This window comes from Geotrypetes seraphini, chromosome 2 (assembly GCF_902459505.1).
Source record: "Geotrypetes seraphini chromosome 2, aGeoSer1.1, whole genome shotgun sequence".
Lineage (NCBI taxonomy): Eukaryota > Metazoa > Chordata > Amphibia > Gymnophiona > Dermophiidae > Geotrypetes > Geotrypetes seraphini.
The window spans coordinates 315276070-315300415 of NC_047085.1; the positions used below are offsets into that span (position 1 = coordinate 315276070).

The 24346-nt window shown below is 44.4% G+C and overlaps 1 protein-coding gene across 6 annotated transcripts in view; it reads right to left on the reverse strand.

The window, feature by feature from the left end:
* Positions 1-24346, reverse strand: part of NOD1 (nucleotide binding oligomerization domain containing 1) — a 111536-nt gene that overhangs the window by 24248 nt on the left and 62942 nt on the right. For 5 of the 6 annotated variants that reach the window (XM_033930060.1, XM_033930055.1, XM_033930059.1 and 2 more), the window contains exons 8-10: positions 20025-20108; positions 16081-16164; positions 3664-3747 (exon numbers count right to left, since the gene is read on the reverse strand). In XM_033930060.1, the coding sequence (XP_033785951.1) occupies positions 3664-3747; positions 16081-16164; positions 20025-20108 (252 nt within the window). The remainder of the gene's footprint in view (positions 1-3663; positions 3748-16080; positions 16165-20024; positions 20109-24346) is intronic. The other variant, XR_004538024.1, reaches the window with a different exon arrangement.

A 24346-nucleotide genomic window follows, 5' to 3' on the forward strand; every position in this document is an offset into this window, starting at 1 on the left:
CATTTGCAAGTCTGTCTTGGAGGTTCGGATCCATATCGATGGTTCGAAGCCACGCCAGGCGACGCATGGCAACCGAACATGCCGCAGCTCGAGCCGAGAGCTCAAAGGCATCGTAGGAGGATTGCATCAGTTGAAGGCGTAATTGGGACAGGGTCGCCACCACCTCTTCAAACTGGAAACGAGCCTGAGCATCGATGAAAGGAGTGAACTTGCGGAGCACCGGCAAGAAAAAATCCAAGTATGAAGAGAAGAAAAAGTTGTAGTTGAGCACTCGAGTCGCCATCATCGAGTTTTGATAGATACGTCTACCAAACTTATCCATCGTTCTCCCCTCTCTGCCCGGAGGCACAGAAGCATAGACTTGGGAGGGATGAGAACGTTTGAGAGAGGACTCAACTAGAAGGGACTGATGAGAAAGCTGAGCTCCCTCAAATCCCTTGTGGTGAACGATGCGGTATCGAGCATCCAGTTTACTGGGAACTGCAGGCAAGGAATACGGTGTCTCAAAACAGCGCATGAAAGTCTGGTCCAGCAGCTTGTGTAGAGGAAGCCGAAGTGTCTCCGCCGGAGGGTGAGGTAAATGCATGGTGTCCAAATACTCCTTAGAATATTTGGACCCAGTGTCCAAAGTCACATCCAAGTCATCCGCCATCTGTCGGAGAAAGGATGAGAAAGACAGTTGGTCTGCCAAGGCCGGCCGACGAGACGGACTAGAAGACGTGGAAGCCTCCGGGTCCAGGGAGAGCTGAGATCGGCATGGAGAATAGGAGGCAGACGGTTCCTCATACTCCGGCCCCTCCGGCTGGGACACATCCGACGAGGAGTATCCCAAATGCTGCATCTTCTTCTGCGGAGACACCTCCGAATGACGTGAGGAGTGCCGAGAAGAGTGCCGAGATCGATGCCCCTCCCGGTAACGGGACGGAGAACGAGATCTTCTATGCATCGATTGATCCTTCGAAGCCTCAAAGGAATGGATAGGGCTCGATGCCGTGGATCGCAGAGGTGGCAGAGATGCGGATTCACGCAGCGCCACCCATGTCTGGTATGGAGTGCGGAAGAACTCCTCCTGCGATGCAGTATGCCCAGGACTACGATTATCAGGAGCCGCCCTAGCACCCTGTTGGCGTGGAGGTGTGATGGGCTCCAAAGGTGGCATCTCAGGAAGGGAAGCCCTCCTGGAGGATTCCGCCGCCCTCCGCCGATCCCCCTCATCGAGCAGAGATATCGAACGACGAGGAGGAGGGGGAGGGGGCGGACCGCCCTCTGAAACCGAGGTCGGAATCTCACCTTGAATGTTGGCGATAAGCCGGGGTCCCATAGTGCGCATAAGCTCGACAAACTGAGCTTCTAGCAGGGATCGAAGCGAAGCCGATATGGAGGGATCCGCACCGAAAGAGGGTCCTCCTGCACGGTCTTCGCGTTCCTTCGTGGCCAAGTGCTTCTGCTTGCTAGCTTTAGGCACTTTGATGACCACGGGAGGGACAGTGGAAGGCGGTACCTGAACCGAGGAGACGGAGGCAGGTGCCGATGCTGAACTTGAAGCAGAAGCCTGGACAAACGATGCGGGCTTCACGATGCTCGATGCAGGAGTCGCAGACGCAGGTTTCGAATGGACCGGCGAAACCTCAACAGCCGCAGTAGCAGAGATGTCCTTGGCAGTCTCCATCTTGAACATCGACTCCCAGAGCAAGCAGCGCCGCTTAAACGAGCGCGCAGTGAGCGTGGAACAAGGCCGGCACGATTTCGGAACGTGTTCCGGACCAAGACACTGAAGGCAGCGTCGGTGTGGGTCCGTCAGCGAAATCGCACGCTGGCACTTGCTGCACTTTTTAAAACCGGTGATTGGTCGGGACATAGGACGGAAAATCGACGCTGCAAGGTCGAAGCCGCTAGGCCGCAGCCACGAGGCCGGCCCGGCCGAACCGCCGGAAGAAATAATTTTAAATTTTTTTTTTTTTTTTTAGAAAAATAAAGTAAAATTGAAATAAAGTCAAAGAAATAAACAGAAACGCGGGTTAAAGAAGGCAAAAAACTGAAATTCAGTCAGCGCAGAATGAAGTACAAACTTCTCAGCTCCGCGGAAAGAAAAGAACTGAGGAGACACGCCCGGTACATCGGGCGGGAAGGCACTGGCGCATGCGCGGTGCGGGCATCTCGAAACTTCTAAGTTTCTTCAAGCAAGACATGCTTTCAAGATGTCCGTGTCGGGGCTCTGTCGGATGACATCACCCACTAGTGAGAATACCTGCCTGCTTGTCCTGGGATAAGAAGCAAATACAAACAGTAGTACCATTCAGGAAATAACATTTTCAACAATATAATCAGTTCCCCTCCCAACCCCCCCTCCCCTCCCCTCCCCAAGAATCCATGGCCAGTTCAACAGCTGAGAGTGGGAATAAAATCTTAAAGATTCAAAAGTCTACTGCGAGCACGCGGTGTGAGGTCCTGCCAGAAGTGCTCCTACACCTGACAAAATTTGCGACCCGGACCAAGAGTCAAGTCTCCCACCATGCGTCTCTCCAGAGTTGCGTGCACTATCATTAGGGATCTCCATTGTGCATATGACGGGGGATCACAGGAGAGCCAGTTGGTGAGGATGTTTTTTTTCCCCATCAAAAGGGCTCTGGAGATAAATGCTGACATTCTCCTGGGTTTGGGCGAGGCTATATTATAAAATCCAAATAACGCCCTTGGTTGCGGAAGCCATTGCTGTCCCCAAAGCGATGTGGTATATAGGCCAAGATGTCTCCAAAATGTTGGATTGCGGGGCAGGCCCAAAACATGTGACTCAAAGATGCGTGAGCCTGATTGCATTTCGGGCAAGAATGCGATGCAGTAATCCCCATCCGGGCTGCATGTTCCGGTGGAATGTAAAGTCTAAGAACAATTTTCAATTGCATTTCCCAGTGAGTAATATTGGGTGACACCTTCTGAATGTTCTTCAGGACCCGTTGTAACTGTTGAGCAGTCAACTGGCAATGCAAGTCCTCAGCCCACGCTGTCGCTAATATATGCAGATTCGTACTTGGTTGGCAATTGAGGCTGTAGCTTTAACCACTGCACCACACACTCCTGCTCAGGCCATTCCCAATTCCAAAATGGCTGCTGTGAGACTGTCACAAGGAATCGCTGCTACAATTTTTTCAGTGTAACGGATGGGGGCAAGAGCAACTTGGAATGCTCCTGCCCTAAAGGCACTACTTGACCACCAGGGTCTTTACAAGGTAGGCCTGGTGAAGATCTTCAGAGGGAGAGAGAGCGAAAAGCTATGGGTAGCTCGGGTGGGGGGGGGGAGGTACATGTTTTCTGTGAGAGGTTGGCTGGCCTGCAGCAGCAGTAGGGGGGGGGCATGGTTTTTGTTGCAGTTACTGAAATTGAGGTGCAGATTTCAGCAGGAACCAAATTCACTGGTTTTGGTCAGCTTCTAACAATGTATGTTAACTATTAGTAAGTGACTCCCATAGTGAGTTCCCAAACTTTTCCCTTCACAATATGAGTATGAGTTTAAGAGCAAGCATGTGTGGCACACAGTTCACTGCTCCAGCTTTAATAAAATTTTTGTAAGCATACCTCCACCTTACCAATAAGAGGATGGCGGCATTATAACAGGATGATGGCAGAGTTATAAAAGCACATTCTTCTTGTATTCATGCAACTCACCATAAATGTCTGAGTGTGCTGTTGACTTTCAGCATTTCTGCAAAACTCTCTGCAGCTTCATCATTTAATTCATTTTCTGTCAACCTGGTTTTAAGGGAATAAGATGAAGACTTTTTGTAAGTATTTATTTACAATTTTATAACCTACTAATCCACACTGTTCTAGGTGTGTTACAAAAACACATACACAATTTATATACAATACATACATAACTGATATATGGAACTAACAGTATGACAAAACAACACGCAATCAAAACTTCGGAACCAAAAATCTAAGAACTCCCAAAAATAAAAGCCATCTTTTCAAAATAATTATGAGTGCTAAGCACAAAACAGTTGCCCCTCATTGGACATAGGAATGGAGGTTGATCAATAATGGGGATGTTCAAGCACCCACAGAGTTGGCTCGTATGCCCCCAAAAGCTTTTTCAAAAAGAATGCTTTTAAAGCTTCACAAAACAGCAACTTGTAGTCCAAGGTCGTGCTTCTTGGGCGAGCTCCAAAGGGCGTTGGGAGGACCTCACGGTCTCTTTACACATATAACCTTCTTGTCATCGCTTTATTTATTTTCTCTGATATAGAATGTATTCCATCCCGTTGGGGACGCTGCCCTTCTCATAGTAAGGTATGTGTACAAGGCTGTGATATAGATTTTATTGCTTTTCCTCTTAGTTCTCTCTCCTTTGAACAGGAAGGTACCTTGTCTTTAGACCACCTTAACTGCAGTTCAATTAGAAATAAAGCTCCTCTACTATATAATTTGATTCTTTGTTTGATATATTAGATCTCACAAAAACAAAGATTCATACTGGTGAAGAATCCCTTCTTTTTCAAGGTTTTCCTCCAGGCTATTCTATAATTTACTTTACTTGGGTGTCAAAAGAAACGTCTAAGTCAGATTTGGACGTAGAGCGCTAGTCACCCAAAGTCAGCAGCGGAAAAATGTTACTCTCGAAAAGTACGTCCAAAATATATATTTTTTCCGAACATCGTCTACTTCTACGTCCAGCCATTTGATTGTCCAGACCTTTAGTACGTCTATCTTTATACCACATTCTTGTCCAAAAAATCGTCCAAGTCCCAAACACCCAGAACAAGACCTTTTGGACATGGGAGAGGCCAGCAAAGTGATAGACTAGCCACCCAAACATGGCAACACAGCAATGGGGCACCTTACAGGGCACTGCTGTGAACTTCACAAAAAGGGTGCCACATAAACATCCCAAACAGAACTCCCCTGCAGGTCATGGTGAGCCCCCCCAAACCCACTATATCCACCTATCTAGAACCCCAATAGCCCTTATGGCTGCAGGTGCCACTTATAAGGCAGTAGAGTAGGGTTTTGGGGGGGCACATATTTTCCACCATGAATGTAGTAGTTAGAGTGGCTTTTTGAGCATCTCTGTGGTTCAGTAGACCACACCCCAGACTACTTAAGATACCTCTACTAGGCTTTCCTATGCCAAGTGCTGATGTTCTGGAGGCAGGTATGTACATTTTTGTTCTGAACTTTGTGGGGGTGCAATGGTGTCAGTGATCATGGAGGGGGGTATTTACCTTGTCCCTGATGGTTATCTGGTCACTTTGGATACTTTTTGGGCACTTATACCTGGTTTTAGATCGCCTAAATCACAACGTATAAGTTCCATCTAGGCAGCCTCGTCAAACTTTTGATTATCCCTGCAGTACGACTAAATCTAGGTTGGCCCACATCCCACCCTAATCACTCCTCCAAAAATGCCCCTTTTAGCTCTGGGCGCACAGCGGGATTCAGAGGCCTAAAACGCCTTTGGATACGTCTAAAAACCCTTTTATGATTATCAGCACTTGAATGACCTGCTTTTAGATCATCCAAGTGCCGACTTGGGTGTGTTTTTAGATGTCGTTTTGTTTATGAGCCCCATAGTCTTTATTTCCTCACCACGTATTAAACTAGCTGTTTGTAGCGCAGTGAGCCGTGCCGAATGGCCTGCGCTGCTCCTGACGCTCATAGAGTTCCTCTGAGCATCGAGAGCAGCACGGGCCATTCAGTGCGGCTCTCTGCGCTAAAAACTGCTAGCGCAGTTTGATAGAAGCAGCCCTTAGAGAATTGACAGGTCTTAACTTTTCATATCCAGAGCTCCTCTCTCAACCATCTACAATGCTGTTACTTTTCTATTGCCTACCATCATTATCTGACTGACGTTAACACTAAGTTCTCCTTATTGCTTATAAAGGGGGACTTTAATCTTCACAGTGAGAATTTAAACCAATATAAGAATAACAACTTTCTAACTTTTTTGAAAAACCTAGAACTATCTCAATCAGTAAGCTCTCCAACTCATGTAGCTGGACATAAGCTAGATTTAGTTAAAACAAGAACCAAGTCTTTGCATCTTTTTTCTCAATCTAAATGCTGTCCTCTACCTTGGTCTGACCATTCTTTTTTTAGTTCAATTTTTATTAAATTTTTACATCTTACAGAGAAATGCAATGCACAAATTATAAACACATATAAACATACAATAGAAAATTCTTAACAGAAACATGTCATTATCTACTCATCCCTCCCTCCCTAACCCAAATCCCCACTCTCCCTCTGTCCCATTTCTCTGGCAGATCACTCATACTGCTTAATAAAACCCTCTAAAGGGTTAAATGAGGCCATATTCCCAGACCTTTCAGCTATGTTAGCTTCATATCTATAAAACTTCGTAAGCTAGACTTATCTACTCTTAATGCTTCTGAAAGAATTCCTATGAGCGTTGGAGCATTTACCTCACTGGCATGCAGTAGCAACCTCTACCAGTGGTTAGTTAAAAAGGAGCCTATAGTTCTTTATGTGTTCCATCTTAGGACCCCTGAAGAAGACAATTTGGCTTGCTGAAACATAGCCCGTGTTGGGTCTTTGTATATTCAAGTTTATTGTGAACTGTATTGTACTGCTATTTTAGCCTCTTTGGATTTTTATGATGTTTATTAAATTGTTTCAAACTGGTTAATCCAGAACTTTGTTCCACAGTTTATGTTTCTTTTTCACTTAAATACACCAATATATCTTTCAAGTGTACTTGTTAGGCCAGATCAACATTTTTTATTTTTTTTTTTGCATTCTTCTCAACAGTATTTATTAAAGCTTCCTATACTCCAAATGGTTAGACAGACTTCAACTAGACAGCAAACCTTCTCTTATTTGGGTCCGTCGCTGTAGAACACACTACCTGTTACTATTAATAGTATAAGAGGTTATGAGATCAAATCTCAGTGCTGCTCCTTGTGACCCTGGGCAAGTCACTTAATCCTCCAATGCCCACCACTTTGAATGTAAGCTTTGAAATGCCAAACAGTGGCGTACCTAGCATGTGTGACACCCGGGGCCCATCATTTTTTGGCACCCCCCATCTGTACGAAAAACATGATTTTTAATAACAAGCCACACGTCACACATGAGTACCTAGGAAAAGGCAGCATCTTACATACTGCAGTGAGAAGTACAACAGCAATACACCCATTGTAAAACTAAACAAGCCAGATCAATCCTGCAGTCAATCCTAACAGAAAACCATGTCTTTCGAACACACAGAACACAGAAAACACCTTCGCCTAGTATGGAATGTCATCAAAAACTTACCCCTCCCCCTTTTACAAAACTGTAGTGTGGATTTTAGCCACGGTGGTAACAGCTCTGACGCTCATAGAATTCTGAGCATCAGAGCTGCTACCACCACGGCTAACGCTAAAAAATGCTCCACAGTTTTGTAAAAGGGGGGATAAAATAGAAATACATAGACAAAGGTTAAATTGAACCAGCAAGAAGCTGGACTCTGCATACAGTGTAATATCACAGAAAACAGTGCCACATGTCTCCTAAAGCAATAAATAAATAGAAAATTTTTGTTCTACCTTTGTCTTCTCTGGTTTCTGCTTTCCTCATCTTCTTGTTACTCTCTTCCTTCCATCCACTGTCTACCATTTCTCTGCCCATATATGGCATCTTCTATTCCTTTTCCAGAAACTGTATGCCTCCCCCTTCCATCTCTCCTTTCACCCCCATTGGTCTGGTATCTGTCTCCTCTCCTTCCCCCCTGCTCTGGCATCTCTCTCTCCGCTCCCTTCCTCCTGTTCTTCCCTGGTCTTCCTTCTCAATTTATTTTCTGCCTCCTGTCTAAATTCTTTTTTACTATTCAGTCCTCAATTTCCCTCTTTCACTGTGTCTACCTATAGCTTGCCACCTCTTTCCCTCACCCCTTCCAGTAACTAACTCTATCCTTTTCCCTCAATCCTGCATGTGCCCTTTTTTTTCTTTCTCCTCCCCACTTCCTTCCAGCATCTGCTCCCCCTTTCCCTCACACTTCCATTCAGCAGCTGTCCTTCCTCCCCCCACACTTCCATTAAGTGTCTGTTTCCCTCTCTCTCTACCCCTTCCATCTACTGTTCACCCTCTATCTCGCCCCTTCCATTCACTGCCCTCTGTGCTCTTTCTATCCAGTGTGCACCCTCTCTATCTCTCTTCCATATGGCATCTTCCCTCTTTCTATGCTCTTTCTATGCTCCTTCCATAAACTATCTATTCCGTGCCCCTTCTCTCCTTTGTACACGATTGATTTCAACTCTATCACCTCTCCGTTTTTCTCTCTCTGTCACCACCCTCTTCCCCTAGGCTCTGGCATCTCTCTCTTCTCCTTTCTTTCCTTCCCACCTCACAGTCTGCCATCATCCCTTCCCTTATTACCGGCATCTCTCTCCTTTCCTTTTCTTCCATCTCCCCCTCCCCCTCCATGCTCTGACATCTCCTCCTTCCTTTTCCCTTGATCTGGCATACCTTCCTCCTTCCCTCCATGCCCTGGTGTCTCTTCTTCCCTCCAAGCCCTGGCATCTCCTTTCATTCCCTCCAGTTGGGCACAGCAACACTCTCCCCAATTCTCTCCCCCTCTGCTCCCTTTCCTCCATCTGTTACCCAAGGCCTGGTGTCCTGAACTTCATCGGGCAGCAGCAGCATTCACAATTCACTGCTGTTGCCGGCTTCAGGCCTTCCTCTCTGTCGGGTCCTGTCTTCATGAAAACAGAAAGTAGGCAGGACCCGGCAGAGAGGAAGGCCTGAAGCCGGCAACAGCAGCAAATTGTAAAAGCTGCTGCTGCCCGAAGAAGGTACTAGCACCAGGCCTTGGAGCACCGAGGCAGACCGCTTCTCCCCCTTCCCAGCCGAACCCCCGCTGACTCTCCTATTTCTCCCCCCCCTCCAAGTGAACCTTTCCAACCCTCACAACGAGAGCAGTAAACCTCCCTCCAGTAGCGTCGGCTGCTTCGCGGCTTTCTCCTGCCGGTGAAGCGTCACTGATGATGTCATAAGTGACGCAGCAGAGGGAGGAGAAAGCCGCGAAGCAGCCGACGCTACTGGAGGGAGATTTGCTGCTCACGCTGGGAGGGTGGGAGTGCGATAGGGACCGGGCCGGCTGTGCACCCCCCATAAGGCTGCACCCGGGGCGGACTGCCCCCCCCCCCCGTGGGTACGCCACTGATGCCAAAGCCACAAAAAGGTGGTATACAAGTCCCCATTCCCTTCCCTACTTCCTTTTCTTCTTGATTTTCACATTCGTGAGATTTTTTGTTATTGTTTTGAAGATATATGAATTTTGGAATAGTTTTCTATCTTTACATTTTTGTAGCTGAAATACTTAACTATAGTTATATTTTAATATTTTTTTTATAAACCACTTAAATACATTGTGATAAATGGTATATAAAGTAATCAATCCAATCCAAAACCTTCCTGAGCTTTGCAATCCTCTCAAAAATATTTGTAATACAGTATGGGGCTCATAATCGAAACAGAAAAACGTCTAAAAATCGGCCTAAATCAGCACTTGGACAATCGGGTTTTAGACATATTTAAAAATGACCTAGCCCTTCACAGCGCTGCTGAATGACCAGAGCTAAAAGGGGTGTGTCAGGAGGAGTGTCAAGGGCAGGATTTGGGAGGGACGTGGGACGTCCTAGACTTAGTCGTATTACATGTACAGTATAACCGAAAGTTTTACATCACTGCCTAGATGGAACCTGGACATTGTGACTTAGGCCATCTAAAATCAGGTATCCAAAGTGACCAGATAAGCACTGCAGACACAAAGTACAGACCCCCACACACTGCCCCAGTGATCACTGACCCCCCCCATAAAAAAACATAATTACAACTTTACAAATCTGCCTCCAGAACATCAGCATCTGGCAGCCTGGCATAGGAAAGCCTAGTAGAGCTGCACAGAGATGGCTTAAGTGGTCTGGGGTTTGGGTTAGTGAACCATGGAGAGAAGGACCCAGGCCCATAAGCCACTCTATTCACTGCATTCATGGAGAAACATGTGCACCCCCCAAAAAAAAACCCAAACCCTTTTGTACTGCTATATAAGTGGCTCCTGTAGCCATAAGAGCTATTGGGGTGGTAGATAGGTGGGTCTAGATTCTGGGGGTGTTTGGGGGGGCTCACCATGACCTATAAGGGAACTGTAGTGAGATGTTTTTTTGTGGCCCCCTTTTTGTGAAGTTCACAGCAGTGTCCTGTAAGGTACCCCATTACTCTGGTGCCATGTCTGGGCATCCAGTCCCTTACTTCTCTGGCCCCTCCCACGCCCAAAAGGTCTTTTTCTTAGCGTTTTTGTGTTGGATGAATTTTTGGTCGAAAATGGGGTATAAAAATTGGCGACTTAGCGTTCTGGATGATCAGACGGCTGGATGTACAGTTGGACGATTTTTGAAAAAAAAAATATGCTGGACGTATTTTTCAAAAATGGACCTTTTCCTGTGTCCGACTTTGGGCGACTTGTGATTTAGGCCAAAATGGACTTAGATGTTTCTTTTGATTATGCCCCTCACATTACTAGTAGTTGTGTGATGGTAGGCAACTTGACCCAATACTGTGAGACTTACTTTATCTCTACTATGAATAGAATTATACTTCTTTTCATATTTTATTTTGTATTTTGACATTGTTTTGTAAAAGTTGAACAAGTATGGTGACAAGATACACCCTTGTCAGGTAGCAATGGGATATATGGATCTCTAAGCGTGAAAAAAAAAATCGGGTGTCGTACATAAATTTAAAATATGTTGACATAGTGACGATGGCCAATCAGAAAGTGCAGTTTAAGCCCCTAGAGGTGAGACTAATTAATGCTTACTAAGTGCGGAATAAAATTGAGAAAATAGACGACCTGCTCTACACGACTAACCCTAATATATTGTGCATCACAGAACCATGGCTATTAGATTCTGACATGGTGCTGATTAATAAACTTAACAGTTCAAAGTACACTGTTTTCTCTAGGCCACAAGGTGTTAAATAGGAAGGGGGTGGATTAGTAATTTTGGTAAAATCGCATATGGCATGTGAATAACAATAATATGGAATTCCTTTTGCTAATTTCCAATAGCATTGATATTTTATTATGTTATTCTCCACCAGGAATCATCTATACCAGTGTTTTTCAACCTTTTTTGGGCAAAGGCACACTTGTTTCATGAAAAAAATCACGAGGCACACCACCATTAGAAAATGTTAAAAAATTTAACTCTGTGCCTATATTGACTATATATAAAGTAATTCTCTTGAATAGGAATCAAATAAACACAAAGAAAGTATTTTATAATTACTTTATTATGAAATATTAAGTAAACAGAATAGTGAAAAATTATAAAATACTTTATTCAGTGCGAAACCTGGGCCTGTTTGGCTGAACACAAAGCTGATATTCTGGCTGGAATCGAAGAAAGACACACACGTAGCTCTTCGTCAACAGCTCTCAGTCTCTCTCTGTATTTGGTTTTTATAGCATACAAAAATAGACAAATATACCCTCCATCCTTTTTATTAAACCACAATAGCAGTTTTTAGCACAGGGAGCTGCGCTGAATGCCCAGCGCTGCTCTTGACGCTCATAGGCTCCCTGCGCTAAAAACCACTATTGCGGTTTAGTAAAAGGTGACCATATTGTAAAATATAGACAGCAGATATAAATTCAGAACTGTGCATAGTAAGTGAAGGGAAGTTTTCATCTCTGGGAATTTACCCAGTTAACTATTAAGTTATTTGGGCAAATTCCTTTGAAAACTGTGGTAATACTGCCTCCACTTTGCTAAATTTAAAATAAAATCATTTTTCCTATCTTGTCTGGTGATTTCTGGTTGCACTTTCTTCTTCTGACTGTGCATCCAATCTTTCTTCCCTTCTATCAGCCTGTATGCTTTCTCTCCTCCACACCTCATTCCCTCCCCCAACTTTTTCTTCCTCTCTCCCTGACCTTTCTTTCTTTTTTTCTGTTTCTCTTCTTTCCTTCTGTTTCCCTGCCTGCCCCCTTTCTTTCTTTCTCCCTGCCGTTCCCCAAGCCACTGCCACTGCCGCTGCCATCGGGGAACAGGACCCACCAATGGATAACAGGCCCCAAAGCCGACGCCGATGCATGCTCTCCCTGACGTCAATTCTGCAATCGGAGAGGAAGTTCCGCCCAGCCAGGCAGCGATTGGCTGGCCCGAACTTCCTCTCCAACTGCAGAATTGACGTCGGGGAGAAGAAGACTTATCGGCTCGATAGATTAGATCGCCAAGACAAAGTGAGTCCTGGGTGATCGACTCACTTTGCCTTGGCGAGCTACTGGCGCCCCTGCCTCGGGCCCCCTGTCAGCTCCGGGCCCCTGAATGCAGGACTGGTAGTATTGCCCTGATGGCGGCCCTGCAGCACACCAGGCAACATCTCGCGGCACACTAGTGTGCCGCGGAACAGCGGTTGAAAAACACTGATCTATACAGATATAGCTTGTGCCTACTACCTATGGAAAATTCAGGAAACGTCTGAAAACACATCTATTCCTGAAATACTTAGGAGACCAACCCATTCAATCTTAGTCCTTAACAACCGAGCGCAAGAATCACCTGTCGCTAAATCTGTACTTTGTTTGTTCATTCAATCTGTAACTGTTTATTCACTCAATCTGTAACATTTCTAAGCATTGTAAACCGCATAGAAATTCACGGTCCTGCGGTATATAAACTGTTATTATTATTATTATTATTATTATAGCATCATTTTTGAGGTATTATTTGAAAATAAGCTCGATCTTACACGTACAATACTGTTGGGTGATTTCAATATACAAGTAGATCAGGTTGATAAAAGATTGACGTGTTGAAATGTGGTTAAATGCTTCGAGTGGAATGGGATGGATTCAGACTGTTTCAGAAGTGACACATAAAGGTCATACTTTAGATTTATGCTTTGTGAGTATGCAAAACAAGTCTGCTATCCTGTGCCATGGACAGATTATATGGTAAATTTGAAGATCACATTATCACAACAAATTACCACAAGGTCAGTAGCACCTGTATTTATTCTAAGGGATGAGGTTGATTTAGCAAAATTGAAGCAGACATAGCTTCAACAATTGGATGACTGGTATAAGTTTATAAAAAATTTGATATACCATCTAAATCAGGCTTTGAGGCGGTTTATATCTACCAACGTATGGAAACAGACTACTTGCTATGTAATGTAATGTAACCTGATTTATCTTCCAATGTTATTAAGTCTATACCCTCAATCTGTATTCTCCAATGTCATGTACCCTCCTGGAAATGTCCAGTTCTCTTCTTATGTAATCCGCTTTGAACCGCAAGGTACAAGCGGAATAAAAATCACTAATGTAATGTTATATAGATAAAAAGGGGAAACATAAAAGAAGTATACATAATCAATAGGACAGACAACAGGTAGTAATGGAACACAGAATAAAACAGACTAAAACTGAGATGATAGGGAAAATGGGGGAGGATTACATTATTTAAAGAGAAAAGAGAAAGTAGGGAAGAACAGGGGGGAAGGAAAACAGAAAAACCGGCAATAGTGCAGGTCTAAAATGCATGTAAAACATCCTTAAAAGGACAGTCATAATCCAAAGGCATCTTTGAACAAGAATGTTTTAAAGTTGATCTTGAAGATATTTAGTGACGTATCGTCTCTTAGGTGGTTAGGTGCTGAGTTCCAGAGCATAGGGGCAGTTAGAGAGAAACTATTAGTTCACATGGTGTTGATATGTTTTAAGGATGGGATTGAAAGCTTGTTTGGATGACATAGTACCATTAAAGAAAATTATTTCTTGACGTGTAAAGGCCATGGCACTCTGATGATATTAAAAGTCTAAAGCGTGTGTTAAGATATGGCCCACAGTCTAAGCAACAAAAATCAGGATCAGCAAAAGCCCTGATGTTAGAGGCAGACTTGGATATTGTTGCTATCACATAGACATGGATGGGATGCCAACATACTGGGCTATAATCTTTTTAGGAAAGACAGAGATGGTTGAAAAGGTGGCGGAGTAGTTCTCTATGTAAAGACAGATATCCAAGCGACTGAAATGCAGGGAGCCTAGGGTAAGGAAGAAGCAATATGGATTGTTTTGTAAAGAGAAGATGAAACTTCTATCCACTTGGGTGTTGTCTACAGACTTCCGACTCAATTGCAGCAAATTGACAAAGATCCGATTACGGATATACAAAAGTTGGGAAAGAAAGGGGAGGTGCTATTGCTAGGTGATTTCAACCTGCCAGATGCATACTGGAAAGTTCCATCTGTGGAATCGGAAAGAAGGGAGATCGTGGATGTCTTTCAAGGGGCTCTGCTCAGACAAATTGTGATGGAACCCATGAGGGAAAAAGTGACACTGGATCTGGTGTTCACAAATGGAGAAAGTATTTCCAATGTCTGAGTGGGGACCCACCTAGAAAGTAGCGATCGTCAAAATCTATTGACAGTGCCTTCAATCAAGGACCTTTACTATACCAGAAATTCCATTTTCTCAGTAGTTGCTCTCTTGCTCTAGAATGCATTGCCATTCTACCTTCGCAATGAAAATTCCTTAAGTAAATTTAGAACTAATTTCTAAACATTTCTCTTTAAAGATGCCTACCAATAACTGGGGGGAGGGGGGGGGAAGCTTTTAAGAAGTGACATCCCTGTTTCCCTTTCGTTACTTCCCTTCCTTTTATTTTCATTTATCATTGTAATTAAAACTTCCCTATCCCCCAAAACCTCTCGTTTCTAATCAGTCTTAATTTGTTATAGTTATAGGTTTACCCTCTGTTTATTTTACCCCACCCAAATCACAAATAATATTAGACCTTTTTAATTTTTAACATTGTAAACCGCCCAGATACTTGTGATGGTCGGTATATCAAGCCATGAATAAACTTGAAACTTGATATGGTTTGGTTCGATTTAGCTGCCAAAGTGGAAGATGGCTATACAAAACTCAAAGTTTTGGATTTCAAATGTACGGTGTTTAGTAGCATGGGAGAATACCTGAAGAAAGAGCTGATTGGATGGGAAGACATAAGAGAAGTGGAAAAACAGTGGTCCAAGTTGAAAGGTGCAATAAAAAGAGCTACTGACCTTTATGTGAAGAAAATAAATAAAAATAAGAGAAAAAGGAAGCCGATATGGTTCTCCAAACTAGTGGCAGAAAAAATAAAGACAAATGAATTGGTGTTCGTGGAATATAAAAAAAACTCAAGAAGAGGAGTACAGAAAGAAATACTGGATGAAACTAAAAGAAGTCAAGAGAGAGAGGGACCGGGGAGATATAATATAAACATTTAAATACTTGAAAGGTATTAATATAGAACCAAAACTTTTGCAGAGAAGAGAAAATGGTAAAACTAGAGGGTTTAATTTGAGATTGCAGGGAGAAAGACTCAGGAGCAATGTTAGGAAATTCTTTTTCACGGAGAGGTAGTAGATGCCTACTTGCCCGAGGGAAGTGGTGGAGAGGAAAACGGTGATGGAATTCAAAAAAGCGTGGGATAAACAGAGAATCTCTAATTAGAAAACAAAGAATATACTGGACAGACTTGCACGGTCTGTGTCCCATATGTGGTGATTTGGTGTAGGATAGGCTGGGGAGGGCATCAATGGGAACTCCACTAGCTTGGAACATGAGGATGTTACTGGCCAGACTTTATGGTAGATATCCTGCAAACAGGATGGTTGGATAGACTGGAGTGAACTTGGGCAGCAACTTCAGCATTTGGAACCTAGGACAATACCAGGTGCACTTTACAGTCTATGACCCAGAAATACCAGAGAAGAGACAAGTTAATATAATCATGCATTTTTAATGAATATAACTAATGGGCAGACTGGATGGACCATTCAGGTCTTTATCTGCTGTCAATTACTATGAAACAATGTTGCAGACTAATTATAAACTTTGATCAAATAACAATCAAATTTGATGAAAAGACAACTAACTACTAAGAATTTTTTCATATATGAAACTAAGTTGGAGAATGTGAATAAATTCATTTATCTTGGATCATAGTGTAAAATAGGTATAAAACCAACAATGCAACCTATCTACTGCCAAAGCTCATCTATAATAATTGTAATGATTACCAAAATATCCTCACAGAAGTGTTTTGCTGAAGAGCCTCTGCAATGCTTCTGCCTCCATCAGTAGAGATGCTGTTACAGGCTAGGCTGCAAGAAGAAACGAGAAAACATTTTTTTTTTTATATGTTTGCTCTGAAACAAAATTAAATATGATGATGTCCAGTGAAACAGAGGTAAATAAAATTGCTGCACATGGCAGATTTGCTTTTCTGTTAGCTAAAATAAAACAGTGACATTTCATGAGATAGATAGAGATTTAAACAGGGCCAGAAGTAAAGGACTCCAATAACTCAATGGGCAAACTAGTGCAGTGAAATGAATACCTCCCTTACAAGAATAGTCACTTCTTTTACCAGTTTCATATTAAGGGCACCTCACCAACCCTGTTCCACTCTGCAAAATTATTTTTGTGAAAACCAAGTGTAGTAAGGGCTCTTGGTATATCAATGACTATTGCTGCCTATGGATGTCCAACTGAAAACAGTCTTCCAATTTTGCATCTCTGGTAAGAACAAAAAAAATAACTTTTGTGTGCTGACCAGTATGCTCCTTCCAGTGTGACAATGCCCTGCTGAAATATCTGGTTATACATGCTTTTTGATAAAAGTCTATTAACTCTGACAGGTACCAGGTTCTTTTATTTTGTGATCAGCTTATGATTTTATTTTGATTGTGATTTTATTTTGTGATCAGCTTTCTCTACACTTGAGTTTTCAGAGCAGTTGGATCCTGTAGTACGAAATATAAACACAGCTAAGAAACAGTGATTATAGGATGCAAGACAGGCAGAGAAACTAATCAGTTAGTAAAGCACCATGGACATGTCAGTGTTTGAATAGTTTTAATATTCAGGAAGTGGAAAAGTCACATTACAGGGCCATATCAAAGAGCATATCTACCTATGTTGATTTAATCATATTCATAATCAAGGAATTTCTCAGATCTATTATTTGTCCTGTTTGTCTGTCATGAATCAACTGTAAGCTCTGTCAAACAGGGAATGTCTCTTACATGTTTGTTTACACGACTGTGTATGTCTAATAGCATTATAGTAACAATATGAGTCTTAGGAAGATGCTGAAGACTCATTTCTTTGTCCCGGCCTTTTTTGATTAATGGTTTGCGGAACAGTGTTTATTAAGGTCAGAAAGATGGCTATATTGAGAGCTCAGGAATTGACGTACAGTGGTACCTCGGTTTACGAGTGCACCGGTTTGCAAATGTTTTGCAAGACGAGCAAAACACTCAGAAAACTTTTGTCTCGTAAACCGAGCACTGCCCCGATAAACGAGCACTCAGCAATGGTGGCCCAGGGGTGAGTACCTGCCTGCGGGTGCTGCAGCGATTCCAAAGTGGTGCCTTCCTTCCCTCGGGGTCCCCGTGTGGCTGCCCTCCCGCTTCGGCCGATGCCTCTACCATCGGTCAGCGCCTCCTGACTCCCATCTAAGCCTGCTGCCATCCTAAATGAGCATGCGTGCGGTTTCACCTCTCCTCTCCTAAGTCAGCCGCTGCCCCAATAACACGCTCACCACATATAAGCACGCAGGACGTTGAGGGACCCCGAGAGAAGGAAGGCACCACTTTGGAATTGCTGCAGCACCCGCAGGCAGGTATTCACCCCTGGGCCCCCATTGCAAACTTTGGTTGTGGAACAAATCTTCTAAGTTTGCATTAAGGCCTATGGGGAACTTTGCTTTGATAAACGAGCGTTTTGGATTACGAGCATGATCCTGGAACGGATTATGCTCGTAATCCAAGATACCACTGTATTATATAGGAGTTCCAATCTGTGGAGCAGTCGTTTAGGCTCCTTTATTTTTTTTTATAATTCTTTATTCATTTTATAACTTACATCGAGTACATCAACATTGGTATTAACATTTTAACATAGATATATCACTTGAAATTCTACAGTTAATCTTATCAAATTAAATTTATCCCCTTCCCTCCCATCCTTTTTATATTTCATAAAAACATTTTCCAATAATAAATACCCCCCTCCCCCCGCCCAATTTCCATTTGTACTAATCAGGGAAGAAAAATATATACTCATTCTTTACAATAATCTGATAATGGCCTCCACACATCCTGAAATTTATTAAAGTTCCCTTTTTGAATGGCTAATGTTCTTTCCATTTTATAAATATGGCATAGTGAATTCCACCAAAAACTAAAGTTCAATCTATTCCAACTTTTCCAATTAAGTGTTATTTGTTGTATGGCCCTGTAATGTGACTTTTCCACTTCCTGAATATTAAAACTATTCAAACACTGACATGTCCAAGGTGCTTTACTAACTGATTAGTTTCTCTGCCTGTCTTGCATCCTATAACCACTGTTTCTTAGCTGTGTTTATATTTCATATTACAGGATCCAACTGCTCTGAAAGCTCAAGTGTAGAGAAAGCTTATCACAAAATAAAATCACAATCAAAATAAAATCAGAAAATAGTACCTACCGGGCCAGGCTGATTGGGCTAAGACATGATATGGCCAACATCATGAATAAGATAAGTGATTTTCACTACTAATTCGTTATCTTTGTAATTAACAACTGACTGCATAGCAGATAACCAATAGTAGTTAAAAAAATTTGATAAAAATCACTACCAGGGACCCAAAAGATAAGTGTAATGATGGTCCCGATTCTGTTTCCCTAACGGCTTGTACTCGTAGGAAACACTCAGACACTGAACACTTTTCACAATATTTATTAATAATTTATTAGAGTTCAATACAAGATATGCTTTATATTTGATTGATTTACTTTAATTTGAGCATATCATTATATATTTTTTTATCTTAATATTTATAACTCATATGTAATTAGTCCTTACCTGAGGTTGAAATTTTGCAGAATTATAGAGTTGATATCCTTCTATCTTATGGTATAAATAAGTCACATATCCCACTTTCAGTACCTTTTCGCTCAGCAGGTCAAATATGCATTTTAGGATTTTGACAAGTACCTCATTCAGCACACAAAGTTGCCAGAAAAGTACAACTTTTTGAAATTTAAGGCATTTTTTAAAAGTACCAACATTGTTGTAAAGCCCGCAGATATTTTTACTCATGGGCTTTGCATCCATTTTCTTTTTTTTTTTTTTATAAATCTTTATTGAGTTTCAAAACCAACAAAAATGCAATATAGTATCTTAGTATGTCCCAGCATATCCACATTCATTTTTTCACATCTATAAATGAAACATAAATTTGCCCACCAAAAATTAAAATTAAAGCGATCCCAGTTTTTCCAGTTGCGCGTAACCATTTGTATGGCTACCCCGGTCATGATAAGGAAAAGCCAACCTCTATATCTGTCCACTGAGGGCTTCAGATGTAATATCGTCCCACATATGACTGCCTCAGTTTGCAAACAAACCAAAACTGCAGGCTTGTACACGATGCAGGCAAATTTTATTGTGACAAATAAATCATATCTAAAAACCTTTTACCAAGCGAGGGACCCAACACGGTCCGTGTTTCGGACAACCTTCATCAGGGGTCCGTGGTAAAAAAGAAAAGAGAAAAAATGTCACAAAAAAACGTAGGTATCACGCCAAGAGTCACAAACTGCTGTGAGAAGTCGCCAATGTATCAATTTTCAAAAGGAAAGTATGAGCATACTTTCTTTTTGAAAACTGCCAGGGTTGCAAAGTACATGGAGTGAATCACACCAGCTTTTTCTCACTTAGAAAATAATGTGAATAGATTTGAAAACACCCCCCTGGAATGACAATGTATTTATCACATGAAATTTACAATTATCCCTGTACTCTTTTCTCATGTTAGTTTTACCCATACATTGCTAATTTTACCCAAACACTGCATTTTGGGGCATTTGTATTTCAAGTTGGCTTTTCAGTAAAAACGCCAACTTGAAATACAAATACCCCAAAATGGATGCATCTGATGCACTTCTCCCCACCCTACTCCCACACAACACACCTTAAATTTGTTAAGCTAGGATGATTTTTCAGGGCATCTGCAAATGCTTTCGCTCCTTCATCTCCAATCTTGTTACCCCACATCCTGTAAAACAAAAAATAATGAGGCAGAGGGAGCCCATGCCAGCTGGTTTTACACAGTACTTGATACTGCTGAATCCTGGTTGTGCAAACACTGTCAGTGATCAACCTGTCTTTATATATAAGCAAAAATCTAGACTGAAAAGTTTGATGGTATCATTAAGCACTGAACTGACTCTGGGTTGTTGTTTTTATATCTTTATTAGATTTTCAAACTACAATTGTGCAACAAATAATTCATATACATAAAATATCGCAAGACAAGCATAATAAACTTTCAGACATTAACATACAATTACATTTTCCCCCAACCTCCCACCCAAAACTCAAATAAAATAAAACCTACAAGAAACTATTCATATATACCCTCAATCAAGTTCCAATAAACTCACTTCCTCCATCCTACCCTGGATGTGTCTGACTCTGTTTTTTTTTAAGAAATCCCTACTGGTGTCTCACAGAAAATGCAAAATACAAAAGCAGAAGCCAATAGGAACAAAGGCAGGTGTTTGAGAATTGAACTTCTATCTGATACATTACTCATACTGTGTAACATGTTAATAGCTTTATGCAATATGTACAACTTATGTTAAAAATTATCTCTGATTTGTTGTATTACTGCTGTATTATGTTGAAAACTCCAGGTAAGGAGAAATTAGGTTCTTACCTGCTAATTTACTTTCTTTTAGCTTCTCCAGACCAGTAGAGGTTAACTTTACGAATGGGTATATATCTAATCATGACCAGCAGGTGGAGACTGAAAACAAAACTTTGGGACAGTATATACTATCCTCCCTTCTCTATTTCCCTCAGTCTGCCGAATAGCCAAGCAGAACCAAGAACTGGAAAACAGGAAGAAAACAATACTCCGAACAGGAGTAACAAATAACATACCCAAATGCTGTTGGAAAATGCAGAGGAGAAATACCCGAAGGAAAATGTCCCCACAGCTCGCCAGCTAAGCCAGCCGAGCCACAGCCGCTGTTCTTTAATTCTCCCCGGCCCTAGAAAAATACTAGAACCCGCAGCAAAAAACAAAAACTGCCCGCGAAAACAGCCCCAACAACAACAACAACAACAGACAGGGTGGGGACCTCTACTGGTCTGGAGAAGCTAAAAGAAAGTAAATTAGCAGGTAAGAACCTAATTTCTCCTTCTTTAGCACTCTCCAGACCAGTAGAGGTTAACTTTACGAATGGGACGTACCAAAGCAGTCCCTCTCACGGGCGGGACCCCCGAAGGGCCGATACCAGAACACGCTCACCGAACACCGCGTCCCGACGCGCCTGAACATCTACCCGATAATGTCTAACAAATGAATGCAAGGAGGACCAAACCGCAGCCTTACAAATATCCACCGGAGGCACGAGCGACGACTCAGCCCAAGAAGCCGCCTGACCCCGAGTGGAATGAGCCTTGAGAAACTCCGGAACAGGCTGCTGTTTCAGAAGATAAGCGGAAGCAATCGTCTCCTTGATCCAGCGCGCAATAGTAGCCTTAGAAGCGCCAGCTCCCCGACGAGGACCAGCCAGGAGGACAAAGAGATGATCGGACTTCCGGAATTCCTGGGTCCGCTGCACATAAGAGCGAAGGACCCGACCGACATCCAACTTGCGCAGCTGCCGTTGCTCAGAAGAGCCCTCCCGACCACCCAAGACCGGGAGAACCACCGATTGATTGACATGAAAAGGAGAAACAACCTTCGGCAGAAAGGAAGGAACAGGCCGCAAGACGACCCGCTCCCTAGAAAACTCCAAGAAGGGAGCCCTACAAGAGAAAGCCTGCAGCTCAGAAACACGCCTAGCAGAAGTAATGGCCACCAAAAAGACCGCCTTCAAAGTAAGGTCCTTCAAAGAACAGTCGTCCAAGGGCTCGAAAGGCGGGCGCACCAAAACAGAGAGAACCAGATTAAGATCCCAAGAGGGAACCGAGGGCCGTAGGGGAGGCCTAAGCAACTTGGCCGCCCGCAGAAACCGAATCACACCAGGAAGAGCCGATAAACGCTGACCTGACACCAACCCTCGAAAGGCCGACAGGGCCGCAAGATGAACCCGGAGAGAAGACCAAGCCAGGCCTCTATCCAGGCCATCCTGCAAGAACTCTAGAATGTTAGGCAGAGAAGCGCGAAAAGAGGTCACTCCCCGCGCCCGACACCATTCCTCAAAGAGACGCCAAACCCGCACATAAGCCCGAGAGGTAGAAAGCCTCCGGGACCCCAACAGTGTAGAGATCACCTTGTCTGAATATCCCTTCTTGCTAAGGCGACCCCTTTCAAGAGCCACGCCGTAAGACAGAAGGGAGACGGGTCGAACATGGGAATGGGACCCTGCATCAGAAGGTCGTCCGAGAGAGGCAGAGGAAGAGGAACCGCCACCAGGTGCCTCACCAGATCCGCATACCACGGACGTCGAGGCCAATCCGGAGCCACCAGCACCACCAAACCCGGATGGTGAACAATGCGAAGAAGCACTCTGCCCACCAGCGGCCAAGGAGGGAACACATACAACAGCCCCTCCGTTGGCCACGGCTGGACCAGAGCATCCAGACCCTCGGCCAGCCCTTCCCTGCGACGACTGAAGAAGCGGGGCACTTTGGCGTTGCCACTCGTGACCATCAGGTCCATCAGGGGCTGCCCCCAATCTTGCACTATCAACCGAAACGCTCCGGCGCCGAGAAACCACTCTCCTGGATCCAGGAAGTGACGACTGAGGAAGTCTGCCTGAACATTTTCTACCCCGGCTATATGAGAAGCCGAGAGGTCCAGAAGATGGGACTCCGCCCAAACCATGAGCCGAGCCGCCTCCTGCACCACAGGAGTGCTCTTGGTGCCCCCCTGACGATTGACATAAGCCACCGCCGTGGCATTGTCCGACAGGACTCTGACCGACTTGCCCAGCAAAAGGGAGTGGAAAGCTAACAGCGCCAGCCTGACCGCTCTGGTCTCCAACACGTTGATCGACCAGGAGGCCTCCTCCGCGGACCAGGTGCCCCGAGCTGAGTGGCCCATAAACTGAGCCCCCCAACCGAGGAGACTCGCATCCGTAAGGAGCACCGTCCACTGCGGGAGATCCAGACCCACCCCCTGAACCAGGTGAGGGGTCCGGAGCCACCAGCGCAGACTGCAGCGCGCCAAGCCTCGCAGGGGAACCGGAACATCCAAATCTTGCCTCCGGGGAGACCACCTCCGGAGCAGAGCATACTGAAGAGGACGCATGTGGGCCCGCGCCCACCTCACCACGTCCAGGGATGCCGCCATTGACCCCAGGACTTGGAGGAAATCTCGCGCCCGAGGACCCCGGGACGCCAAAAGCAGGCGAATCTGAGATTGCAATTTTCTCACCCGGGCCTCTGGAAGGAAGACCTTCCCCAAGGAGGTGTCGAACATAACCCCAAGGCACTCCAGACGCTGAGCCGGGACCAACCGACTCTTGGAAAGGTTGACCACCCAGCCCAGCGACCGGAGAAACTCCACCACCCGAGCCGTAACCCGGGAGCTCTCCTGCAACGACTTTGCCCGAATCAACCAGTCGTCCAGGTAGGGGTGAACCAGGATGCCCACCGACCGCAAGGCTGCCGCGACGACCACCATTACCGTGGTGAACGTCCGAGGAGCCGTGGCCAGACCAAAGGGAAGCGCACAGAACTGAAAGTGCCGCCCCAAGATCGCAAAGCGAAGGAAGCGCTGATGAGAGGCCCGAATTGGAACCTGCAAGTAGGCCTCCGTCAGATCGAGAGACGTAAGAAACTCCCCCGGCTGAACCGCCAGAATGACCGACCGCAGCGTTTCCATGCGGAAAGACGGAATCTTGAGAGCTCTGTTGACCCCTTTCAAATCCAGGATGGGCCGAAAGGTCCCCTCCTTTATGGCCACCACAAAGTAAATGGAGTACCTGCCGGTGCCCCACTCCGTAGGGGACACCGGCACCACTGCCTCGAGATCTAGCAAACGCTGAAGGGTCTGACGAAAAGCCTGCGTCTTCCATGGAGTCTGACATGGAGAAGCGAGGAAAAGGTCCGGCAGAGAGCGGGTAAACTCCAGAGCGTAACCGTCCCGCACCACCTCAAGGACCCACTGATCGGACGCGATCTCGGCCCATTTGGGGAAAAATTTGCGCAGCCGGGCCCCCACCAGAACCAAAGGGGGCGCCGGCAAGGAGTCATTGCGCAGGACGGGAAGCGGGGGAACCGGCGGAGGGATTCCCTGCCCCCCGACGGGCCCCCCGAAAGGGCTGCATGCGCTGG